At 44.1% G+C, this 22,940-nt stretch overlaps 1 protein-coding gene across 1 annotated transcript in view; it reads right to left on the reverse strand.

Moving 5' to 3' along the window:
- Positions 1 to 22,940, reverse strand: part of NIBAN1 (niban apoptosis regulator 1) — a 122,225-nt gene that overhangs the window by 46,144 nt on the left and 53,141 nt on the right. The window contains exons 4-5 of the mRNA XM_037145690.2: positions 22,431 to 22,545; positions 17,774 to 17,941 (exon numbers count right to left, since the gene is read on the reverse strand). Coding sequence (XP_037001585.2) covers positions 17,774 to 17,941; positions 22,431 to 22,545 — 283 coding nt within the window. The remainder of the gene's footprint in view (positions 1 to 17,773; positions 17,942 to 22,430; positions 22,546 to 22,940) is intronic.

Consider the following 22,940-nt stretch of genomic DNA (forward strand, 5'->3'; position numbering starts at 1 on the left):
ACTCAGGGCACATGCCTGGGTTGTGGGCCAGGTCTCCACTAGGGGGCGTGTGAGAGGCAACCACACACTGATGTTCCTCTCCTTCTCTTTCTCCCTCCTTTCCTCCTCTCTGAAAATAAACAAATAAAATCTTTAAAAATATAAATAAAACAAAGAAAAACCATGAGAATTGTTTATGGGATGACATTACAAAATCGACATAAGGTTTTATGAAAATAGTTGTGTATAATAATAATAATAACAATAATACGTGATATGTATTCTGTATTACTGTGTGTCAGTCATTGCCCTAAGTCCTCTCTTGCATTATCTCCTATAATTTTCACAATAAATATATTTCACAAAATAAATACATTAATCCTACAGCTTTAATTCCAACCCCACCCCACCCCACAGTTCTTGGGCTTATTTTCAGAGTACCTCTCCCTTACAGATGAGAGAATTGAAAAGCAGTGAAGATAACCTCAGTGGGGAAGCCAGGACTTGAATCCAAAACTATCTGATTCCAAATGTAAAGCTCAGGACCACCAGGCCAGAACACTCCCCACAAACAGAAAAGCCATTTGAAATAGGCAAGGCCAGGATTCAAAGACAGTTTCTTGTCTGCTCAAAGCCTTATTCATGAAGAGACATACACTATTCTTGTCCAAATATAATATTTCGTGTCCACAGGTGTTTTGGTCATATTGTCTATGGTGCCTGAAAATGCAGGGTCACACTAAACACCACAGCTCTTGTTTTCAAGTGTGTTCTAGACCAAGGGTCAACAAACTGTTCCTGTTACACAAAATAGGAAATGTTTTAGGTTCTGCAGACACACAGTCTCTGTTGCAAGTACTCAAATCCACCGTAGTGCAGCAAAAGCAGCCAGAGGATGCCCAGGCAAAGGGTGTGGCCAAGTTTCACAAAGAAACAGCTGGTGGCCAGATGTGGCTTGTAGACTGCAGTTGGCCAGCTCTTTAGAGAAGAGTCCACACATTCTTCAGGGCTAATTTGCATGTTGCTCTTTCAAGTAGTTCTTCCCTTCCACCAACCGAAATCAAGTCGTGCCATTACAATTTTTTGGGTAATCTTTCATACATACATCTCAATTTTTCTTTAGTTTTTTTTCTGTTTTTTATCTTTCTTTTTTAAAAAGATTTTATTTATTTATTTTTGGAGAGAGGGGAAAGGAAGGAGAAAGACAGGGAGAGAAACATCAATGTGTGGTTGCCTCTCAGAGGCCCCCTAACTGGGGACCAGGCCTGCAACCCAGGCATGGGAATCGAACAAGCAACCCTTTGGTTTGCAGGCCCGTGCTCAATCCACTGAGCTACACCAGCCGGGGCTCAATTTTTCTTTATTATGACTAGTTTGCAACCTCTAAGAAGGCTGGGACTGTATCTGCTTTGTACACCACTGGATTCTCAGCACCTGTCAAGTACTTGACCTACAAAAGGTGCTCAGGGAGTCGGCAGAAGGAATGGGGTGGGGGGGACAGCAGTGCCTTCTGCTTCACCTGGTTCTGTGTTCTGGATGGAATTAGTGCGTTCTAGACAGACCTTCCCCAGTGCCTCTGTGACCAATACTGTGCAGTTTTACGGGACCAATAAGAACCAAAGGACCCAGAGTCCTTTTATGTAAACGAAAAACTCATTTCCTACACTTCCTCCACAAGTACAAGGGCGCCCACTGTGAGATTCACTGGGTCTCTCCCTGATGCCGAGTCAGCGTCAGACCATGCCAAAGTCCGTATTAGAAAACTACCTTAGACCTGCCCTGCGCACTGCCTGTCTGTCCTTAAATGCTCCCCCTGACCTGTTAACATCAGCACGATACTGCGATGGGAAGCGACCTGCCAACTCTCAGGCTGTGTAGAGCTGGGTCTGGATCCCCTTCACATCCATTCCTGGTTGGTGATCAATTTCTCACTGGGTTTTCTTAGTTTAACCTCACATTCCTCCTCTAAAGAGCTCTGAAAATGTCACAGTTCGCAGCTGACTCTCACCTCATTGTCACACTATCAGGGCAGGCGTTGTGGTTGCCTTGACCCCACTGCCTTCCCTCTGCCTGATGCAGGTTTGAGCACTAAGGCAATTCCCCTCGTCTACCCCGCCAGTCCCTTTGGGACTACTGACACCTCATTCCTAGGAGGACAAAAAGAAGAAAGATGAGATTATTTTTGTATTTCTTATGGCAGATATGGAACAAACTTGAGGTTTTACCTCTGTTGGTATAGAAGTGCCCTTCCTTCGAACACAACACAAATGCACGTTTAGAAGATACACGTGACAGAAACCACTCATGGGCTTTAACAACCCTTGGTTTTAAATTGCAGATTCAATGTCTGCAACTGCAGTTGTGAATTCAGAATCTGGATCATGCACAAGAGACACTTTTGCCTCTCAGAGTGTTGACAACATACACCGAACCCTTCTTCCCTCACCTAGTTTCCTGACCCCGCCCATTCAGCACCCCTCTGAGCACATTCTGACGCTGTAGCAGCAAGAATGAGAATGCAGACCTGTGGGGGAATCAGGCTGGGCTCTCTGTGAGCCTGGTAACAGTAAACAAAATTTTAATTTCCACATGTCTCAGTTTCTTCATTTGCAAAATGGGGTTAAAGATGAATCCTCCTTAGAACTGTCATGTGGATTTAATGAACATATATCAAGAACCGAGTACCTTAGCTGTCTTAGCAGACGTTCAATAATTGGCTGCTGGCATTATTACTTTCAAAAACCCTCTAGAATGTGGCCGGGAAAACTAAAGGTAAGTCTTCAGGTACTGAGCTGTTTATCACCCAGCAGTTGGGAACATGGACTTTGGAGTCAAAGGTTCAGGATTGAATTCTGAGGGCATCACTCGGTAACTGTCTACCTCTAGCAGGTTCCTTTACCTGTCCAAGCCTCAGATTCCTCAGGAGAACAGCAGTAATCCACACAGTTGTTGTCACACAGCAGGTGTTCAATAAATACTAACCCGTGTTAATTTTACCATTACAATCAGCAATCTTATCTCTGACAAGCTGTCATGTATGAGACATTTCATTTCCATTTCCTTCCTCCACGAGTTACGTAATAATAAATAAACATTCTATACCTGTATTATTTTAGCAAACAAGTGTGGACTGCATGTTTGAATGGTGTAGGACTGGAAGAAGATACGATCTTCCTTTGCATTATTCCCTTAAAGCTTCATGGAAGGGAAAGGTCTCAGAAGTCACTTTGATGCGGGAGGGAAAGGCTCAGGAAGGGAAGTGATACTGTTCGCATGCTTCTCTTGCTAAATTACTTTTACCAAAGTGACAGTTAAGGTCACAATGTGACTGCAAAGAAGTATGTGTGAAATGAAAACGCGTAAAAAATACTAAAGGAATTGTTAAATAAAATGAAGGACTGTTTAAGGGAGGAGAGCCAGCAAAGTGATTAGTTTAAATAAATGCACAATGCCACAAATTTCCCTTTGCCTGGCCAGTCTCAATAGTCAGAAAGCTGACTAGTAAGATTGAGTTTCACAAATCATCCAAAAAAAATAAGCCAAAAGTTTTGTTTGACATCAGGAAGAAAGCCCAAACAGAAACAAGGGGAAGTGATGAGGAGTGTGAGAAAAAAGTTGCAAAGTGGATGCACTTTGGGGGAAATTGAAAGCAAACAGGTTGCCCCAGGGGTAGCGGAGGAAGAAAGCAGAATCTTCCAAGGAAACTGTCTTCGCTGTTATCGTGAGTCAAAGGGATGCTTCTCGCAAATGCTCTGGGCAGCTTTATTAACTACTTCCAGGTGCTTCTTCAAATAATGACCTCCTTCTCTCCATGCTCATTCATTCAGTTACAAGGATAAAACAAAATGAGTTACAACAATAAAATATAATAAACTAAAAAAAGTGCTTATTATACCATAGGCTGGTGACAGGGACTGAGATGAAATAATAAAAGGCCATGGCCCAGCTCCTAAGGGTTTCTCGTTTTAGGAGTTGGAGAAGTAAGCAGTCCATGAAAATAAGCCATGGTGAGCACTGTGGTGGAAGCAGGAACAGGGAGGAAAGATGAATGCACAGATAGAAAGAAGAAAATCAGAGAAGAATCTTACTCTTTTACCAAGAGTAAGAAACTCTTTCCAGGGGTAATTACGTGTAAGTTAAGGCCTTCAGAAAAATCACACTAAGGAGCCCCAAGTGAGCTACTGGCCCAGGATTTATTTCTGAGGCAGAAAGAAGCACAAGGCGGTGAAAATAGATTGTAATCCACAGGGATGTCCTTTGGTGGAAACTTAAGAAAACGAAATATAATTTCAAGATTATAATGTGTAACAGTCCATTTAGCTCTCTTTTTTAATATTTCAATTTCAAATCTGCTTCTTTCTCTACAGTTATTAAATTCACATTTCTAGGAACATCTTAATCAGGCCATAAGCGACTTAGATTCCTGACCTGGTACAAGGCCAAGCAGTATGAATAGCATAGTACCAGATTCACTTAAAACCACGAAACATTACATAAAACTAGAAATCAGAAGAGAAACCAGAAACAGAAAACATTTAGACCACTTTCTCTGGTCAATGGCAACTCGCTCATCCATGCTGGAAATTGCTCTATGCTTCATCACAACCAAACCCAACCACAAATGTCAATCAACCTATCTCAAAATCAAAGATATTTAGAACATTCTGGCAATCTGAAAAAGCTTTTGTTTGCAAATTCCTTTGAGAGGAAACACTGGAAGTTTAGCACTTGTTTCAGACAAGCAGAATTCAATATCTCTTTTTCCTCTTATTGTTGCTCATTCAACAGCACACACATGGGGAAGGTGGTTCGCTTTAAAGGCAAAAACCAAATATGATGACTTGCGCGCACACTGAGGGTGCAAAGTGCACACCTATGTTAATGGAGCGGCACCAGTAAGGCCAATCAGAAGCTGCGGCGTGGTCCCCACCAGACACAACACAACACATGCATGTGTACACACACAATACACATATCGAAAGTGGCCCAGCTGAACACCGTTTCTGAAAGGACGTGTTGCAAAATTGTGTGGTTTGTGAGTAGGGCACATCATGCCAGGAAGTGCAGCTCGGTCTGTGTGAGTGAGGCTCCTTTTGACAAGAAGTGGTAGATGGGTGCCGACTACTTGTGTTCTTGGCGAGAATGGCTCACGGCTATTATCAGAGGACTCTACAACTTTGTGCAAAGGCTTTTGATTCTCAAAACATTTAAGACATCTGATGTCTTAAAAAAGAAAAAAGGAGGGGAGACCCTCAGCTACGCTCTTCCTCCCAGGGATTGAAGAAGGAAGACAGGACAGGACAAGGTGTGTTATAAGAGGGCATCTGGCCTGAATCACCATGTTCTTTAGAACAGAGACACTCCAGCTTGGCAAGAGCGACTTGAAGGGAGATGGGATGGGGTGAGATGAGGTTTCTGGTGTGATTTCAGGTTCTTTTAGCTCATGTCTTCTTGAAAACCAAGAGAAAATGATTCCCCAATATCTCCATTATCAGTTGAATGGGCGGCCCTTGCACCTGAGTCTTGTTTATAAGCAGGGGCTGCACGTTTTTTGTTTGCTTCCCCTCACCCGGCACCTGAGACAATGTTCTGGATACAGCAGACACGGAATAAAGGTCTTTCTGTTGCACTTTTGCCTACCTTGTCATTGAAGGTATCACTTGCCCATCACACAGATGCACAAAACTGGGCATTTGGGCCATCTGGGCAGTCCTCTACTTTCTGTGGGAAGCTGGGACGGAATAGGGAAGTACGAAGGAAGAGAAGTCTCGGTTCCTAGCCTAGTTCTCCAAGCACAGACCATGCCCTGATTGCCCCCAGAAAAGGGAACTGATGGGGAGTAGCTGGGCCCCAAACTGGATGTTATGATGTCATTGTTCTGCTCCAACTTCCTTCTCTTTCACCTCCTGTTCTAAGTCCCTCAAAAAGCCAGGTCCCACCAACAGCCAGATGGTGGTCACTTGAAGTATAATGTGTGGTCTCCACCAAAAATTCAGGTCAAGTCAGAGCTTCCTCCGCCTAGTAGCCAGTGTAGGAATCCAGTCAGCACATGAAAATGCTGGAAGGGGAAAATAATAATCAGGGCTAAGTACTTCAAGCTTAAGGAGATGGTCATGCATACAAAGTGCATGACCATCCCACCTTTGCAACACACCCCGCAAAATTATTCTTAGCAGTGTATTTACATAAGCCAAAACATTCTGGCTTTGGAGAGCATTTTTACCATATTCACAATTTACCATGGCAACACCCATCTGGGTTAAAGCACAACTTCATGTTTCACAGCAGCGAAAAACCTTAACTTCTGTCTCTCAACTGCCACCTGGATTTCAACAAATGTGCAACATCTGACTTCCCTTTCACACAGATATTATGAAATTAACCATGCTGGGTCAAGTTCAGTAAGATGTGACTAACTTTAAATCATCTGGTCCTCCATAAGAATTGGATTCAATTTTGTTTTTATAGTAGTCAGTCAAATATGGGTACACAGTAGGTGCTTAATAAGTACTTGCTGATTGAGAGGTCACATGGTACAGTGGGTTGGACAGAGCATGGGTCCAGCCGCCTGGGTTTACAGTGCACTGATCACCAGCTGTCTTCCCAGCTGCCTCAGAATCCTCCTCTATAAAAATGGACAAAATGAGCATCCGAGTGACACCTCGCAGGACTGCAGTGAGGAGTAAATAAGTGAATTCAGTGGTTTTGCAAGTACCGTTGCTAGTGCAAGCATCGGCATCATCAAAGACCAAGTCAGAGATGCAAATTCTTAGCACCCAACCAAGACCTGCTGATTCAGAGACTCTGGGGACAGGACCCACCCACCAATCTTTGTTTTAACAGGCCCTCCACGGGATTCTGATGCCCACAAGAGTTGGAGAATCATTGAGTTAATGCCTACAGAGCAAACAGTACCATTCTTTTGTAAAAAAAAATAATTATTTTAGAGAGAGAGGAAGGCATAGAGAGAGAAACTTCAATTTGTTGTTCTACTTATTTATGCATTCATTGGTTGATTCTTGTATGTGCTCTGGTCAAGGATCGAACCCACAACCTTGGCATATAGGGATGATGCCCCAACCAACTGAGCTACTTGTCCAGGACCACAGCACAGTTCTTTTTATTCCTATACACACAGCAGCTCTCAAAAAGCCCTCACTGGCTGTTATTTCCTGTACTACGACTTCTGATCTGTATAACACTTAAAGGCGGCAGCTAGGTTAACTCAAAATTTTAAAACATGAGGTTCCTACCCTGATTAAGCACAGCTTCCAAGACAGCTGAACAAAAAGAGGGATACACTGCATAACTTCTAGAGGTACATGTTTATTTCTGGAATTTTATAGCTATCTCTAAGTGAAGAAAGGTAGTAGAGAGTAACAGGGTTCAGAACACCCTACCCCCAAAAGGGCTGACGATTAGTGAGTATATTAGTTGACTCTTGTTGCAAAGCAAACTACCTCAAAGGCCAATGGCTTAAAACAACAATCAGTATTTATCCCATCTCACAGTTCATGGGTCAGGGATTCAAAAGCCACGCAGCTGCGTGGTTCCGGCTTAAGGTTTTTTGCTGGGTTACAGTCGCACATTGGTGGTCAAAGATACCGTCATCTGAAGGCATGCTGAAACAGGTGCACCCACTTCCTAGGTAATTCACTCCCGTGGCTGACAAGGCTTCTCTCCATAGGAGCCTCCATAGAGGCTTGTGTGTTCTCACTAATGGCGGCAAGGCTCTCCCAAGTGAGTGGCGCAGGAGAGGAAAAAGAGCCAGGCAGAAGCTGTTCTTTTTGTGACCTACTCTTGAAAGTCATCTGCCATCACTTCTGCCACATTCGATTTGTAATAAGTGAGTCACCAAGTCTGGCCCACATTCAAGAGGAGGAAAATTGGGCCCCAACATTCTGAAGGAAAGAGCGTCCAAGAATTTGCAAGCATTTTAAAACAATCGCAATGAGTTAAGCAGCTACCTTTAGGGGTAAGGGGAGAGAAACCTAGCAAAATAAGGCCCAGGGAAATCTAGGACAAGCAATTAAAATGACAACATCAGAAATCAGCACCACAGAAAACAAACATGCAATAATCTGCAAAGTGGAAGTTTGGTTTTTAGAAAAGTTCACAATATTGAGACACTTCTAGGAAGACTGACCATTAAAAACAGAGAGGAGTGGAACCATAGAAATGGAGATCAAATGGAGGGTGAGCAACAGGGGAGTGGGAGGAGAAGAAGGGGGGAGAAGGTACAGAGAATAAGTAGCATAGACGGTAGGTAGAAAATAGATAGAGGGGAGGGCAAGAATAGTAGGGGAAATATAGAATCTAAAGAACTTGTGACACACGGACATGAACTAAAGGTGGGAGTGTGGGGGAGGAGTGTGCAGGGTGGAAGCGAATGAAGGGGGGAATAGGACAACTGTAATGGCATAATCAATAAAATATATTTTAAAAAAACAGAGAGGAGGTACAAGTAAGCGCGGGGACAACAACAGACACTACAGAGAATAAAAGGGGCTTAAAAATAAGAGGATATTATGCACAACTCATGCCACTAAATTTTAAAATATAGACAAAGTGGGTGAATTTGTAGACACTGCGACCTACTGAGACTGACTCAAGAAATAGGAAAACTAAATAACCCTCTAACAGTTTAAAAATCTCGGTCAGTAGTTTGACATCTTTCCTCAAAAAAGAACCCCAAGCTAGGATGATATTTGAGAGAGGCAACTCTCTCAAATATCAAAAACACAAGTAATTTCAGATCTGAACAATTAAGTGTAGACTATTGAAAAAGAAAAAGGCAACGGGGCATACTCTCTCACTCATGTTGTGAAGCAAGATTAATCTTGATAGCAAAATCTAAAGATGTCATTGTAAAATAGAAAACTTGCAGGTAAAACACACTCAAACACAGATGTAAACATTCCTTTAAATAGAGGCGAACCAAATCAAAGTTGCATTTCTATAGGCCAGCAACAAAGAAAAAGTGTTCACAGCAGCATTATTATTAATAAGTAATGGACACAGCCCAAGTGCCTGTCAACAGTAAAATGGATATTAGAAATTACGGTGTGTTAATAGAATAGATTATATTCTGCAATGAAATACAGCTGCAAGGAATAACATGGGTGAATCACTGAAGTATAATATTGAAAGAGGAAGTCATGGAAGGAGACGTGTAATTAAATTCCACAGGATGAAGTCTAAAAACATGCAAAATTGATTAATAACGTACATAATACAGCTATAAAAAAATAAAAAGCAAAACACAAAATCCAGAATGGTGCTCTCTCAATGGGAAAAGGAGGTAATAGGATTGGAGAGGGTGCCTGGAAAATTACAGAAGTAGCAATAACGCTCTTCATACTTCATAAGCATTCTTTTATGACTACTCAATAGTTGATTTAAAAACTCGAAACATCTCATAGAATGAACAAAAGCCAGCTTAGCATGGTTCTCTCTCATCTTCCATTCTCTAAGTTTGGTCCCAGTCTGAGGCAGAGAGCTGTGGTACACCATTACATAACACTCAGTGAGAACTTCCTCCAAGTTCCCCTGCGTGTCGATTTTTAAAACAAGTCCAGAAATGTATGCCAAATAGAGTTATTTCATAATGTTGGATATCTAGCCACAGGTTAAAACAGGCATCCCACTTGCTCTGTCATTTTAATAAGTATGTCCAATCTCACCACATTCCACCCACAACTAAAAAAAAAAAACAACTTGAAAGCTATTTAAGCTTGGCAAAGTCCGTCCTAATAACATCACAAACTGTCCAGTGATTTGGGAATTTACCCAGTCCAAACTGCACAGACAAAAAAAAAAAAAAAGGACTGCTTGAATTAGCTTCAACTCTCTGTTTAGTCTTTTTTATTATTGTTGCAATTTGTCACCCTTAACTACCATAATAACACAACTTTTAGACCTTCCTACCAAGATAGCTATTGGTTTATGGGAAGCAGTGGGGGTGTGGGCAAGAATCAATGGTTTCACCGAAATGATGGCTGTGTTTCACAGGCCAAAAGAAGTATTTAGAAGTATTTCCATGACAACGTAGCTTTAGGCAACAAATAACTCTAAAGCTCTGTGTGTACTGGTGGTGATAAATGCTAAATGGTGAAGAGACAGCAGTTCTGTTTATTCCAGCTTCTGATGGAGACCTGTCCTGTCAGTTCTGTTAGATTGTTTTGAAGGCTTCAACTGGTTAAAATAAATCCATAAGGATAAATAATATGGCCGAATAAACCATGTTTGGACCGATTATTTCAGCTTGATTGAGGTATGCTTGATGTATAAAATTAGAAGACATTTAAGATGTACATCACGGTGATTTGATATATACATACATTGTGAAAAGACTCCCCCATCTAGTTAACGAATTCATTCATCATCATATGTATTTACCTGTTGTGCGGGTGAGAACATTTCAGTTCTATTCTCTTAGCAAATTTCAATTAGATAGCACAGCATTATCGTTATAGTCGCTATGTTTCACCTGATATCAGCAGACCTAACCCATTTTACAGCTGAGACCGTGTGCCCTAGGACCAGGGTCTCCCTAGTTCTTCCTCTCCCTAGCAACCTCATTCTCCTGGGTTTCTACGACTCAGCCTTTTTTTAGGCTCCGTATATAAGAGATTCTGTGCAATATTGGTTTTCCTCCGCCTGGCTTATTTTAGATCTGTTATTTTTAAAGTATTCCAATCCATGTCCTTATAAGCAGTGTAATCCTCCTAAAAGCATTTTTGTTTTTGTTTACATTTCGAAAAACCATATATGGTTTGCATTTTACACTGCACAAAATTTAACCAGTAAACAAGCTACGTGAACAAATATTTTATCTTCAGAGCATATCTAAACTAGAAGATGTACTCATGCTTAGCTGGTGAGCAAAATACTGAGTTAAACTCTGCATTACTTATCAGGAAATCAGGCCTATCCCATGTCTCACACGACCTGAGGTGACTACGCCCAGGTTTGCTTCTCTTTGGGTCATGGAAATGTACTGCAGGAGCAGTTTGATTTAATAGTGATGAGTTTTAAAAGACAAAGAGATGAGAAAGTCTTTTCTCTTTTTTTGTTACTTCTTTTTTTTAATATATATTTTTTATTTTTTATTTATTTTATTTTATTGATTATGCCATTACAGTTGTTCTATTCCCCCCTTCACTCCCCTCCACCCTGCACACCGCCGCCCAGGAGAAAGTCTTTTCAAAAGTAACGCTGAAGAGGCAATATGGTATGTACAATTGAAACTGATGTCAGAAACCAGGTGTTGGGACAACTGGTCCCTTACCTCTAGCTGTCACCTTGGGCAAGTAAGTCCCTATTTCAACCTTATCATAAATCCACTCTGAAGGCTTAGAATAGGTAACCTCTAAGTTTCCTTTCAAATTTAGAGTTCTATGAACAGTAAGCAAGGGTCAGAGAGGGGAAGTGATAACTTCTTAAGAGAAAATGCCATACTCACAAAGGGAAAGAGAGAAACATTTATTATTTGTAGAGTATTAATTGTGTGAGGCAAAGAGCACAGATTAAGCTTAAAGAAAGAATGAAGTTTCCTCGCAAAAAGAGTCCTTTGAAAGAATTCCATTTAGGACAGTCCTATGGAAACTGGAACCAAACAGTAATTTAGCAAGTATTATTGCTTATAATGCAAAGAGGTTTTAGGTATTGCAACAAAAGTACATCACAGAATACCTTATCTAAGTAAAAGCATACGAAGAGATGTTTATAAAAATTGTACTTTTATTTATCTATGTCCAAACACTATTCAGTTGTAGTATCCCAAAGAGCCCAAGCATAGTTAGAATTTTCAGACTCACAGATGTTGCTATAAATATAAGCTTGTGCCACAAAATCAGAAGTATGTTTTCATATGTAACAAAATAAAATTCATCATATATTTTTAGTAAAATCAGTTGATGCCCACGTCAGACACTTAATCCCTCGAGTAATGAACTTGAGTCCTAGATGATAACAAGCTGAGTAGAAATTAAGTTAGTGAAAACAGATTTGAGATCTGCTGTTGTACCAAGAGTACAGAACATTGTGCTCAAATAAACACACCAGAAAGGATTTGCCCTAATTTGAATCGTAAGATTCTTTTGTGTTTTAAAAGTCAATTTGATTCAGCAACACTGAACTAAAATGTGCAAACGTCAAAATCCGATGTAATAAAGGCATTTGATTGGATGTGGGATTTTTGGGGTAAGAGCCCAGGCATGCAACCCCACGGCAACCGATTCAGAAGTTAGTTCCAGGTTCAGCCTGGCTCACTCCATCACAAGCACCCTCAGACGTCATACTTGTCATGGACGATTGAAGAGACAACGTGAAGCCTGCTGAGTGTCATTTCATGACTGTGTTCTTTTCATCACAATCCTCTGAGCTCTTCTTTTATACTAATTTTTTTCAGCTCATATGCCTTCATGCTACCCAGACATTCTACTGTCCCCTCCTCCTTACTGTTCATGGTGATGGAGATGCTGGCATTCATTTAGTGGCTGTTCTGGCTGTCCTTCAAGCAAGCACAGTGCTGCCGGACCAAACTTCACGGGCATCCCATCTCCTTCTCAGAATCACCATTCATCTAGTGCCTGGAAGCTTTATACTGGCATAGTCACCAATTCCTCTACTCACTCACACCAAAGTGTTCCTGTTTGCCCAAACCAGTTATAATGACCATCCCTAAAATCACACTTAAACCCTTACATTATTAGCATCTTCAAACCATTTTAGGAAACACAAGGTATCTGAGCACAGCCAGAGGTACAAAGGGGGCCATGAGCTCTCATGGGGCAGTGGGGTAGAGTTAGAGAAGCAGGGTGACCAGACACGAAAATGAATGATAGAAGGCAGGATGCCATGAGTGTTCCATCCGTGGGACTGATAAGAGGTGCTGGTGAAGTCCTTCCTGTGACCTGCATGGCTTGGGTCAGGCTGACACTTATTCTTAAAGAGGCAAGAGAGGACTGGAGTAGGTGAGGAGTGGCTGTTCCAGGTGTATTAAAAGGCCAAAGATGTGCATGGAAAACTTCCATTTGACTTGGGCAAGTGGGAGAGGGTGCAGCAAGGTTAGGGGGGACGGAGGCTTATGCTTGAGGACAGTAGGAAATGAGACCCAGCCAGTCAGTGTCCTGTAGAATGAAGTGTTTCTTCTTTTGGACCACAGCAATGTGATGGAAAGATTATTATTAAAAAAACTGTGCTTAAGAAGATGGTGCCTCTGACTGTCACATGCAGAAGGACGTGGCAGTAACTGGCAAAAGTAAGATCAACTAATAGCCTCTGGACATGTTTTATATGAGTCTCAAAGTAGGGTGGTGGCAACAAACTTGAAATAGAACACAGAAGAGACACTGGCAATTGAGTACAAAGAGGGTGAGTCAGAGAGCCTGAGTCACCGAATTTCACAAGGGCTTTGGATTCCTAATAAATCTGCTGCTTCAACTTCCAAAGGTAAAATCATAGGTCCATGCTGCGAGTGAATAAGTTAGTGCTTAACACAAAAGCACCAATCCCTTTTACTTTCATGTTTAAAGTTTGAGTACAAGCAGCTGTCGGGTGCACGAACACACATGCCCCACACTTCTTCCCACATGGGCACATTTGCAAGTCTATCTAAGGGTGGAGGACGGACATATTCCCAGAGCCTGTACCAGGCTCCAGGCTCTAGGGCATTTGCTGGGGACACAGAGATAAAAGAGAGCCTGTGCCTCTGAGGGAGGGGGCTTGCCAGCGACATCCTTCCTACAAAATGAGCCCCGCCCTCAATGACCACACCAGGAGGCTGATCTCCCACCTGTGTCTCCACATCAGTGTGTGTTCCTGCTCTCTCCAGCCTTGTTTGTGCATCTGTGTAAGAGACCTTCTCACCTGGTTGTGCCCAGAGGTCTCCTCCACAACATCTGCAACACAGGACACCACCCCCTTTCCCTGGACACGGCTCCTCCTTGCCCAAGGATCCGTCTCAGACAATGGCAGAAATGTAGGGGGCTCTTCTTGGGTTGCCCCACTGCTGTCCCACTCCACACATCATCTATCCTTCGTTTCTGTTGACTCTGCTTCCTGGGTAACTCTCTCACCCAGCCACCTCCTGCCATCTCCACAGTCACCTCTTCGGTGCCAGCTGCCACCATCTGTTGCTGCCAAAACTTCCTAAGTGGCCTCCTGGCCTCCCAGTATGCAACCCTCCCCTCCACTGCCCACACGCCAGCCAGGGTGACCTTTCTAAAGGGAATATAGGCTGAGTCGCTTATCTGCTTCGAAACCTTTCATGGTTTCCTGTTGCTGTTAGAATAAAGTGCAAATCCCTTAATGTGCATTGCAAAGCCCTTTATGGCCTGAATCCTGCCTGTCTTCCCATCCTCACTTGGCTGGGTCTCCTCTCTAAGCACCAGCCGCACAAAATCCTTTCAGTTCCTCTAATGGTCCATGCGCTGACCCTCTCTTCCTGGCCGCTACATATCCTGTTCTGCCTGCCAGAAACAGTTTTCCCCTTCTCTGCAAATTCCCACGCCGAAAAAGGATTATCCTGAGCTGCAAGGGCGGACACGCAGTAATAATGACCATTACTCTCCATGGCATGTGTACAGCTCTCTGCATTCACTGTGAGTTTCGGCCATATCCCTGTAACTGCAGTATAGTATAGATACAATATTTTGCAAACAAAATTCTGGAGAATGGGCTGATCTTTGGGCAATAGGACCATCTTGGAATATCGTGGCTTTACATAAATCCCATTTTGTGGCGTGGGACATTTGGATCCTGGCCTTTCCTCATCCGGGACAAGGGGTTACGGAGTTAGTTCCCAAGCTCACGGGTTGGCAGGTGCTCTGGACACCGGTCATGCACTGAGTGGATATTTAGTCCAGTGCGCTGGAAGGGGAGGTTCTGCTAAAGGTTCATCATGGAGTTTTCTTATGCCTGTTCAGTGAGGAGGTGCCAGAAACAAAACACACGCACACATCACATATGCCTCTGTGCTCCTCAGAAGTGTAAATAGTCTTTGAGGCTCCCAGAAGCAGCTTCGTCTCTTAAAGGAAGGAGGAGCAGCGAATCCTCTACTTGTCCTTCCCTCTCTTAGCACATCTTTTCCAAGAACAGGGTGTAATCAGGCCCTCCATCAGGGTTAAGTAAGAAATGAACCTGACCCATAAGGAAGAACAAGAGAAGCAGTTCTGGATTCAAAATGGTCATGGATACCGAGACCCGTGCGAGCCCAGAACTCCCGGGGCAAGTGGGTCGGGCTCTGGTGGGATGTGAGCACTAAGGAGCCATCCTGGAACCCCAAGTGACCTACGTCCTGAATGGAATTTAGCCCAAAGGCAACAGAATGACCTTCCCTGGAATATCCCTCCAAGGCTTCAAGCTGAGTGGGATAGGTCAGGCAGAGAAAACCGATACTGTACTCTCTCACTGACATTCGATATCTTAGAAAACCAAACTCCTAGAAACAGAGAACAGATTGGTAGTCGCAGAGGCAGGGAGTAGGCGGTGGAAGAAATGAGTGAAAGGGGGCCCAAAGGTATTCTGGGATATCACGTGCAATGCGGCGACTCGAGTTAACATCACTGTACTGTCCATACAAGCTGCTAAGAGACTAGATCTTAAAAGTTCTCATCACTAGAAAAAAATTGTAAGTATGTGAGTGACAAATGTTAACTAAAATTATATGTTGGTGACCCTTTTGCAATATATGCATAAATCATTATATTATACCCCTTAAAGTGATACGATGTTATATGTCCCTTATATCTCAGTAAAACTGGGGAGGGGAAGGATCTCTGAGGACTTGTGAGTAGACAACAGGATCAACAGTGGCCCAGCACCAGCTGATGTCTCACTCCTGGCTCTCAACAGAGGTGGGCGGGGCCTGAGTCCAGGAAGCATAGAGGCAGGGGGCGGAGCTTACTCTGAGGGTGGAAGCCAGCAGCCTCCCCAAGGCTCTTCAGGGTTTCTGGCAGCTATCACACCTCTAATGCCTAATCCCTTCTGGTAATCATGGAAAAAATAATGGTTAACTAGCTGTCTGAGAATCCCCTTATTAGTTTATTCAAGATCAAACACTGAATAACAGGTAGAGACTGAGATGAAGCGGGGAGGGGCTCAATAAAGAAGAGAGCTCCGCCGCACTGTCCAAAACGCAGAAACACAGGCGGGAAGGGAAAGACCCATGAGCTCATCGCGGGAGGGTCAGGGACAGTCCCCTGAGATGTTTTGATTGTCTCCAGCTCTGCCTAGAGCTACTGGAAATTATGCCAAATCACAGTAAGTCTGCATAAAGCCTCCGTCAGGAAACTCGGTTTTGAGACAGAGGAATGTGACACGGACCCAGAGCCGTGTGACAGGACCTCCTGACCTTGCTGCCTGCGATAACACACAGAAGAGCAGAGCCGGGTTCTCAGCCGCCTGAACGCTTCCATAAATGGAGTCTGAATGCAGGCCGCACGCCAGCCAAAGACTCCCCGGAGAAATTCCTATTATGTCCATGGACGGGGAGTGCGGCAAGTCCCATCTGGCTGGGCCGAGAATACTCCCTGCTTAGGAAACTCTGCGGTTGTCTGCACTGACTGCCAAGTGCATGCTCGCACTAGACCAAAGCCCCGGACCCAGAGGTGGTGTGAGTGCGCTGAGAAAGGAGCCAGACTGGGCCGGCAGTGCTGGGCGACTCTGTCTCTAAAACCCCAAAACCACAAGGCAAGATATTAATAACGGTGTCGTTTTTATAAAGCCCCTAGCTAGTTAGGAGACAATATTATGACCCATGTTGTTGAGAGTTGCTATAGCAATATAAAGTGACACTATCTTCTCCCACTTGGTGTATCAATGCACGAGCTAAAATCAGGAACAGGCTGATAGGCACCACTAGTGACTCGCACTCCGTGGGCCTGATACTCTTGGGGAGATCCCAGAGCTTTAAAGTGAGTGCACAGTGAAATTGGCCTTATTAGGAAGTAAAGGCCCAGTGGGTGAGGGGACAACCCCACTGTTACCTGCTCGAAGGGGCTGAAGCGCTGGGCTCCCTTCCTCCCCAGGTGGTAACCTCCAGTGACTCCCTAACGCACTGATAACTACCACGTTCTCTCGTGAACGGCCTGTAACTGAAAGCTTCGTGGAGGCCAGAAAACCAGCATTCACATCCATTCAGCAACAACAGGACATATCGGGATGAAAAGCTTTGTTAGAGACATAAAGTGAATGAAATCCATACCTTGAGGCACCGTGGTCTGAGGCCACGCCGCTGCAGGGTGGCCCGGGGGCCAACAGTGCCACCAGCGCTGGCAGTTTGTTAGAAGAGCAAAATCGGGGACCCACCGTAGAGCCAGTGAGTCAGAATAGCTGAGAATTGGGCCCCCAAATCTGTGTTCAAGTTCTGTAGGGGATTCCTATGTACCTTCAAGTTTTGAGTAACTAGTATTCAGAGGAAGGAGGGAATAAGTGAGAAAGGTCCTAAGGACCAGGATTTTGCCAGGGACACCTGAAACATTCTTGCTGTCATGTAGATTTTAAACCATCAGTTGCAAGCAGGAGGATGAATTATATGCAAAATTACATGTGGAAGATGGTGCCTCAAAGTATGCCTATGTGTGGGGTCAGACGCCTGCTCTGCATTCTGTCCCACCGAGGCCTCCAGACCAGACTAAACAACCAGCATGTTCTCCACGCTCCCCGCACTCAAGACTCTCGCTCAGCACACCTGGGGCAATGCCGCCTGTGGCTCTTTCTAGGAAGCATTCTAACAGATGGCTGAGCACATCAACTGAGAAAACAGCCCAGCTGGGGGCAAGGGCCATACCGTGGTTTAGATGTCGGATGCAGTCGTTCAGGAGAGCGCTGAACTTCTTCTGGTCAGCGGCCTCGTGGAAGCAGAAGTAGCCATGTCTGAGGAAGGGCAGCCACAGGTACACGGGGAATTCCTTCGGCAGGACCACAAAGGGCTGGGCGTTCTCCTTCTCCATGGATGCTACAGAAATATCAAAGACACGAAGATGTCTTAAAATGTGTATCTTTTCTTAAAGTAAGTATTTCAGGCTGTGAAGGTCACCTTCTAGGGCAGGACACAGGATGGAAAGGTGTTCTGAAATGCCTTTGGGGGGTTGGGGGAATGAGAGTGTGGGCTCCTTCCGTATCCTTCCACCAGCTTTGCCTGTCTCACTCCAGCAGGTGGCCTCACCTGCTACCCCTTGGGGACAACCAAGGCCATCAGACACAATCTTTCCGGACTTCCTTAAATTGACGAAATGAGTGAAAAGAGCCTCCTCTTCCTTACTGGCTCTCCCCGAGCTACCCTGACCACCTCTGCAGACACTCGCCCTTCTCTGCCCCAGGCTCCCACGCCACTGGGTCTGCTCTCTGCCCTGCACTCTCTGCCTCCTCCCTGCCCTCCCTGTCTTCACGCCATGAACCCCCCTTCTCACCTCAGTCGTGTTCCTGCCCCACCAGCCCCAAAACCAAACTGCTGAGGTCACTAATGTCACCCTGGCTGCCAGCCCGTGGCTTCCTCTTTATTATCTACACTGTTAACCTGATCTGAAACATCTGTTACTGCTGGCTATCCCCTCTTTCGAAACACATTCTCTTGCCATGACTTCTAAAAGCATGTCTCTCCTGGTCCTTCATGCTTTTATTTATTTTTAAAATTTTTTTCTTATTTAATTATTTTCCAAGTACAGTTTTCTGCCTTTTACTTCCTCCTTCATGCTTTTAAACAACTGCTTCTTCTTTGTCCCCTTTATTGGTTCCTCTGTGCCTTCTCTGCATCCCCCAGGTAAGTGCTGGCACTTGCTCCCTGTTTGGTCCTGGAGTCCACCTCACTCTCGGTCTCCACTCTCCCCAGGTGCCACCATCCACCCCATGACTCTGCAGACTGCTTCTGCTGTTCACGTCACTTCTGCTCCTCCCCTCCTATCACAATCTTGCACAGAGACATCTCACATCCAGCAAAAGTCAATGCAAAAGCCCCCTGCTATGAGGTCCCTTTGTCGGCACCTCCTTTGCTACCAGAGACAGAGTTGGGTACTCCCTACCTTTTCTCCCCAAATAGAGTAATAATCTGTTTCCATGTCTGGCGCCCACATTGAGGGCGAGGGGCACAGATGGAGAGAAGCTCTCTCACTGACGCTCCCCAGGAAGCTGCCCCGCTGCCCTGGGAGTCCCAGGAGAGGGAGACCGTGTCTGACGTATCTTTGTACCCCCCACTCAAGGCACAGTCATGGAACCTAGTAGATGTGGAACTACTGAATGAATAAATGTGCTACGTTGTCGGAGGAAATTTTAAAAGGCTTAAACAATGGAAACTTTGACCTCTTTCCTCAAACTCAGTTCCAAGAGACTCATGTTAAGCTGCACTAGTACTCAGATGCCCCAGCTAAGCTTTACTCCCTTTCATGCATTACAATGACGTGATATTATTGCACTTGGTTAAATGAAACCCAGCTTCTCCCTTGAGTTGTGGAGAACAAGTACATGAACAATTATCTCTGTGCTCCCTGCCTATACCATATGCTCTCCCCTCAGGGCAAGGAAGGGAAGAAGGACCCTCCAAGAGGCCAGTGAACACTCTAGGCATACCAAGAAATGGGTCACGACATTAGGGTGCTCCACAAGGGAGCCTTGCTACTGGCAAGTTAATAAGTCAAGACTGGCTTAGAAAAGAACAGATTTCCCGGTGTACATGTGGGAGATGTTTCCATGTCCAGAAACCTGTAGGTCACATAGACCTGGCCCATAACAACCTAAAGATGAGTCAGCATGTGAATGAACAAACAAATGAACGAATGACGGAACACCGTAGCAGAGACCTCTGCTAGTAACACGTGTCTGTTCTCCCTTCTTTCTCAGGAATAAAATCCTTGATTTTTCATTGAGCAAATGCTGTACAGAGTAAAGACTACATGTCCAGCCTTCACTTCTGCTTGTAGTGCTACAGGCACTAAGTTCTGGCTAATAGGGTGCCAGGGGTGTCCAACCTTGTGGTGTCCCTGGGCCACACGGGAAGAAAAAGAGTTGTGTTGGGCCACACATGCAATACGCAAACACTAACAAAAACTGATGAGAAAAAAATAAAAGCTTTCAAGTAAATTTGCAATCTTGTGTTGGGCCCCATTTGTAGCCGTTCCGGTTTGCATACGGCCCACGGGGCATGGGTTGGGCCCCCCTGGAATGGAAGAGGCAGTGAAACTTCCTGGAAGTTTCCTGAAAGAGAGGAAATGTGTTTGTCTCCTCCCCCTTTTCTCCTTCCTGCTGCCTGGGAGGAGAAAGCCCAGCCTGCTCTCCGGCAGCCACCTTGCGCTATGTCAAAAGAGCTACAACATAGAAATAAAGGCGTAGAAAGCTAGAATGAGTCCCTGACATTCATGGTACTGTCCCACCCACCCTGGAATGCTAAAGCCAAGTGTTTTTTTAGCAAGACAATAGAACTTTACCTATTTAATTCGAGTTTTTTTTTGTTGTGCGTGGCAAGCTAGATTCTAACTAATAAAATGCCAAGTAAATGAGTCACTTCATCGAGACCTGAGGGCACCTATATATAATACATCACGTTAGCAGAGAGACATTTTCATTGATAAGCCTCGAGTGCTTTTTCTTACACGAGGTTAATTCCTCCCATCTTTCCTGGGCCTTCCCAGTCTGTAACGTCCTTTCCAGTAGAACTGGTGGTTCACAGGGAGTCCTGTTAACATGGTTTTGTGAAGCAATTCTGGCTCTTTCCAAGATGTCACGGTTTTATACAAACAGCTGGCAGAAACACAGACCTTCTGCATTTAAAAGCTTCAGAAAGCCCCATAAAATGCACTCCTATTTAACCTCTTACAACAACTTTCCAGAGGCCGTTCGTCTGCATTTTTTCTGAGTTGAGTTACAAGACTTTCACAAATGATCCACTGTAGAATGTTTTATTTTTAAAACTCAAAAGGCCACACCATACAATAAGGAAAAAGTCATGAAATGGCCCAATCTGAAGCCCTGAGCCAAATGGCATCAGTCACACAGGACTTGTGTTTTTTATTCCTCTTCATTCCTTCTGACATGATTTCATCAACTAACCAATCACTATATTGTCTGTGCTGACTGACTCCACTGGGAAGTCCTTTCAGAGAGATTCCGAAGAATCAGCATGTTGGTATTCCCATCTCCAGCGGTCGCTCCAGAGCCAAGATGACATGTAAGTAGATGTCAAAACAATCTAATAATATGTATAGTGCACATAAAGTATTGCTTTAGCTTGAATTACTGCATATTTAATAATAGTGTGTTAACCCAGGTTTATGGTCCCTGTACCAATCTAATAATAGTGCCATTAGAAGCACTATGCTAAGAATTCCACACCAAAATAACAGTGGAAAACAATGACTATATTTTCCCCATAAATTCTAATGAAATGATTATACCCATTAATGAGAACCAGTGCTCTCTTCATAAAGCACAAGTAATGACCGTGTGGTGTGATTTACACAAAGACAGATGGAATTATCACACTATCCACAGATCATGAATCTCTATGAAATGCACTATTTGGTCTATACACACATATTATCCATCACCTTCTCTACGTGGAAAAGGTAGAATGAATGAGAATCCAAGAACAGCAGAGTTGAAAAGATCCTTCTAGATTTTCAAAGTTCAAGGCCCTGGTGTTGGAGACACAGTAATTATAGAAGCTTAGTAACACCAGGGAGCACCTTTACTAAGGGGCGCAGTTAGAGCCAGATAAAAATCCGGCCTTCCAATTCCCAGTTCAATGTGCTTTCCACCGCAGCCTTCGGCTATTACGTATAAAAATGCTAATGAACACAACACTTTTTTACACTGTAGCTATGAGTTACTGTAACGCTTGTTAAAAAACATTGTGTTGAATTAGGGTATTCTATGGCATGTCTTCCTAAAACTAGGAAAATCATATTCCCTTGACATGCTTACTGAAAGACAAGATTGTGCATTGTACAGACTGAGCCCTGCCCGTTCATTTCTGTTATCCTGGGCTGTGCTACCAAAGCAGCAACTATATTCCAAAGCCTTAAGATGCCAACCGGTGGCATGTGCTTGGTGCACTAGAAACACAGGAACCGACTTACATATTACTGAACGCGACTCAAAATAGTAGAAGTGGTACAATGTTTACCTATATTAGGAGAATTATGTCTCCCGTTTGTCTGTGGAGTCTGTGTATCTAACCCAGAGTTTCACAACTTCAGCAACTACTGGTATTTCACTTCGGATAAGCCTTCATTTTCAGAGCTGTTTCTGTTCATTGCTGGATGTTTAACAGCACCATGGGCCTCCACCCACCGAATGCCTGAAGCACCATCCTTCCAAGCTGTGACAACCAAAAATGTCTCCAGACCCTGCCAAATGGCCCCAGAGGGAGAAATCTCCCTCCCCCATTGAGAACCACTAGCTAAACAAAGCAAATCTAGGCACGTTGCCTTGGGAAAGAATGCTCAGCCACTCACCAAGAGGGTCTGGGAAATGCCGATCCGATAACAAATTGTATTCCTCTTCTGAGGTTAGCACTTTGCCACCCGCTGGAAGAAGGCGGCTTTTAGGAGCAGCTCCTCTCTGGTAGGCCTGGGAAAGGAAAGGCAGACATGAGTGATTATTTCCCCTCATTTGGCATTCTGAAAAAGATCAAGAATATTAGAAATAGACAGACCCAGGCACTCAGAGATAAGCAATTCTCACCCTGTGTTACTGAGTACGAGCCATGCATTTAAGAAAATACATTTTTCATAACTGCTGCTTGCAAGATATTCCTTTAGTGCTTTTGTGTGATGGTCGCAACATGGTGAGTCAGAGTCCCTCATCTCAGGGAGAGTCACCGTAGGTGTGTTTCTCAGATGAGGAAAACACCGTCTTAGTAACTTCCAGAAGTCCTGCACTGTACCATTGCAGGCGCTGGCAGCCGACTCATTCTGATACCCACAAGGGTGATGTACACACAGACGTTCACAACACTGAGTGCC

This window comes from Artibeus jamaicensis, unplaced genomic scaffold (assembly GCF_021234435.1).
Source record: "Artibeus jamaicensis isolate MK-2021 breed Jamaican fruit bat unplaced genomic scaffold, CSHL_Jam_final contig_2170, whole genome shotgun sequence".
NCBI classification, from domain to species: Eukaryota; Metazoa; Chordata; class Mammalia; order Chiroptera; family Phyllostomidae; genus Artibeus; species Artibeus jamaicensis.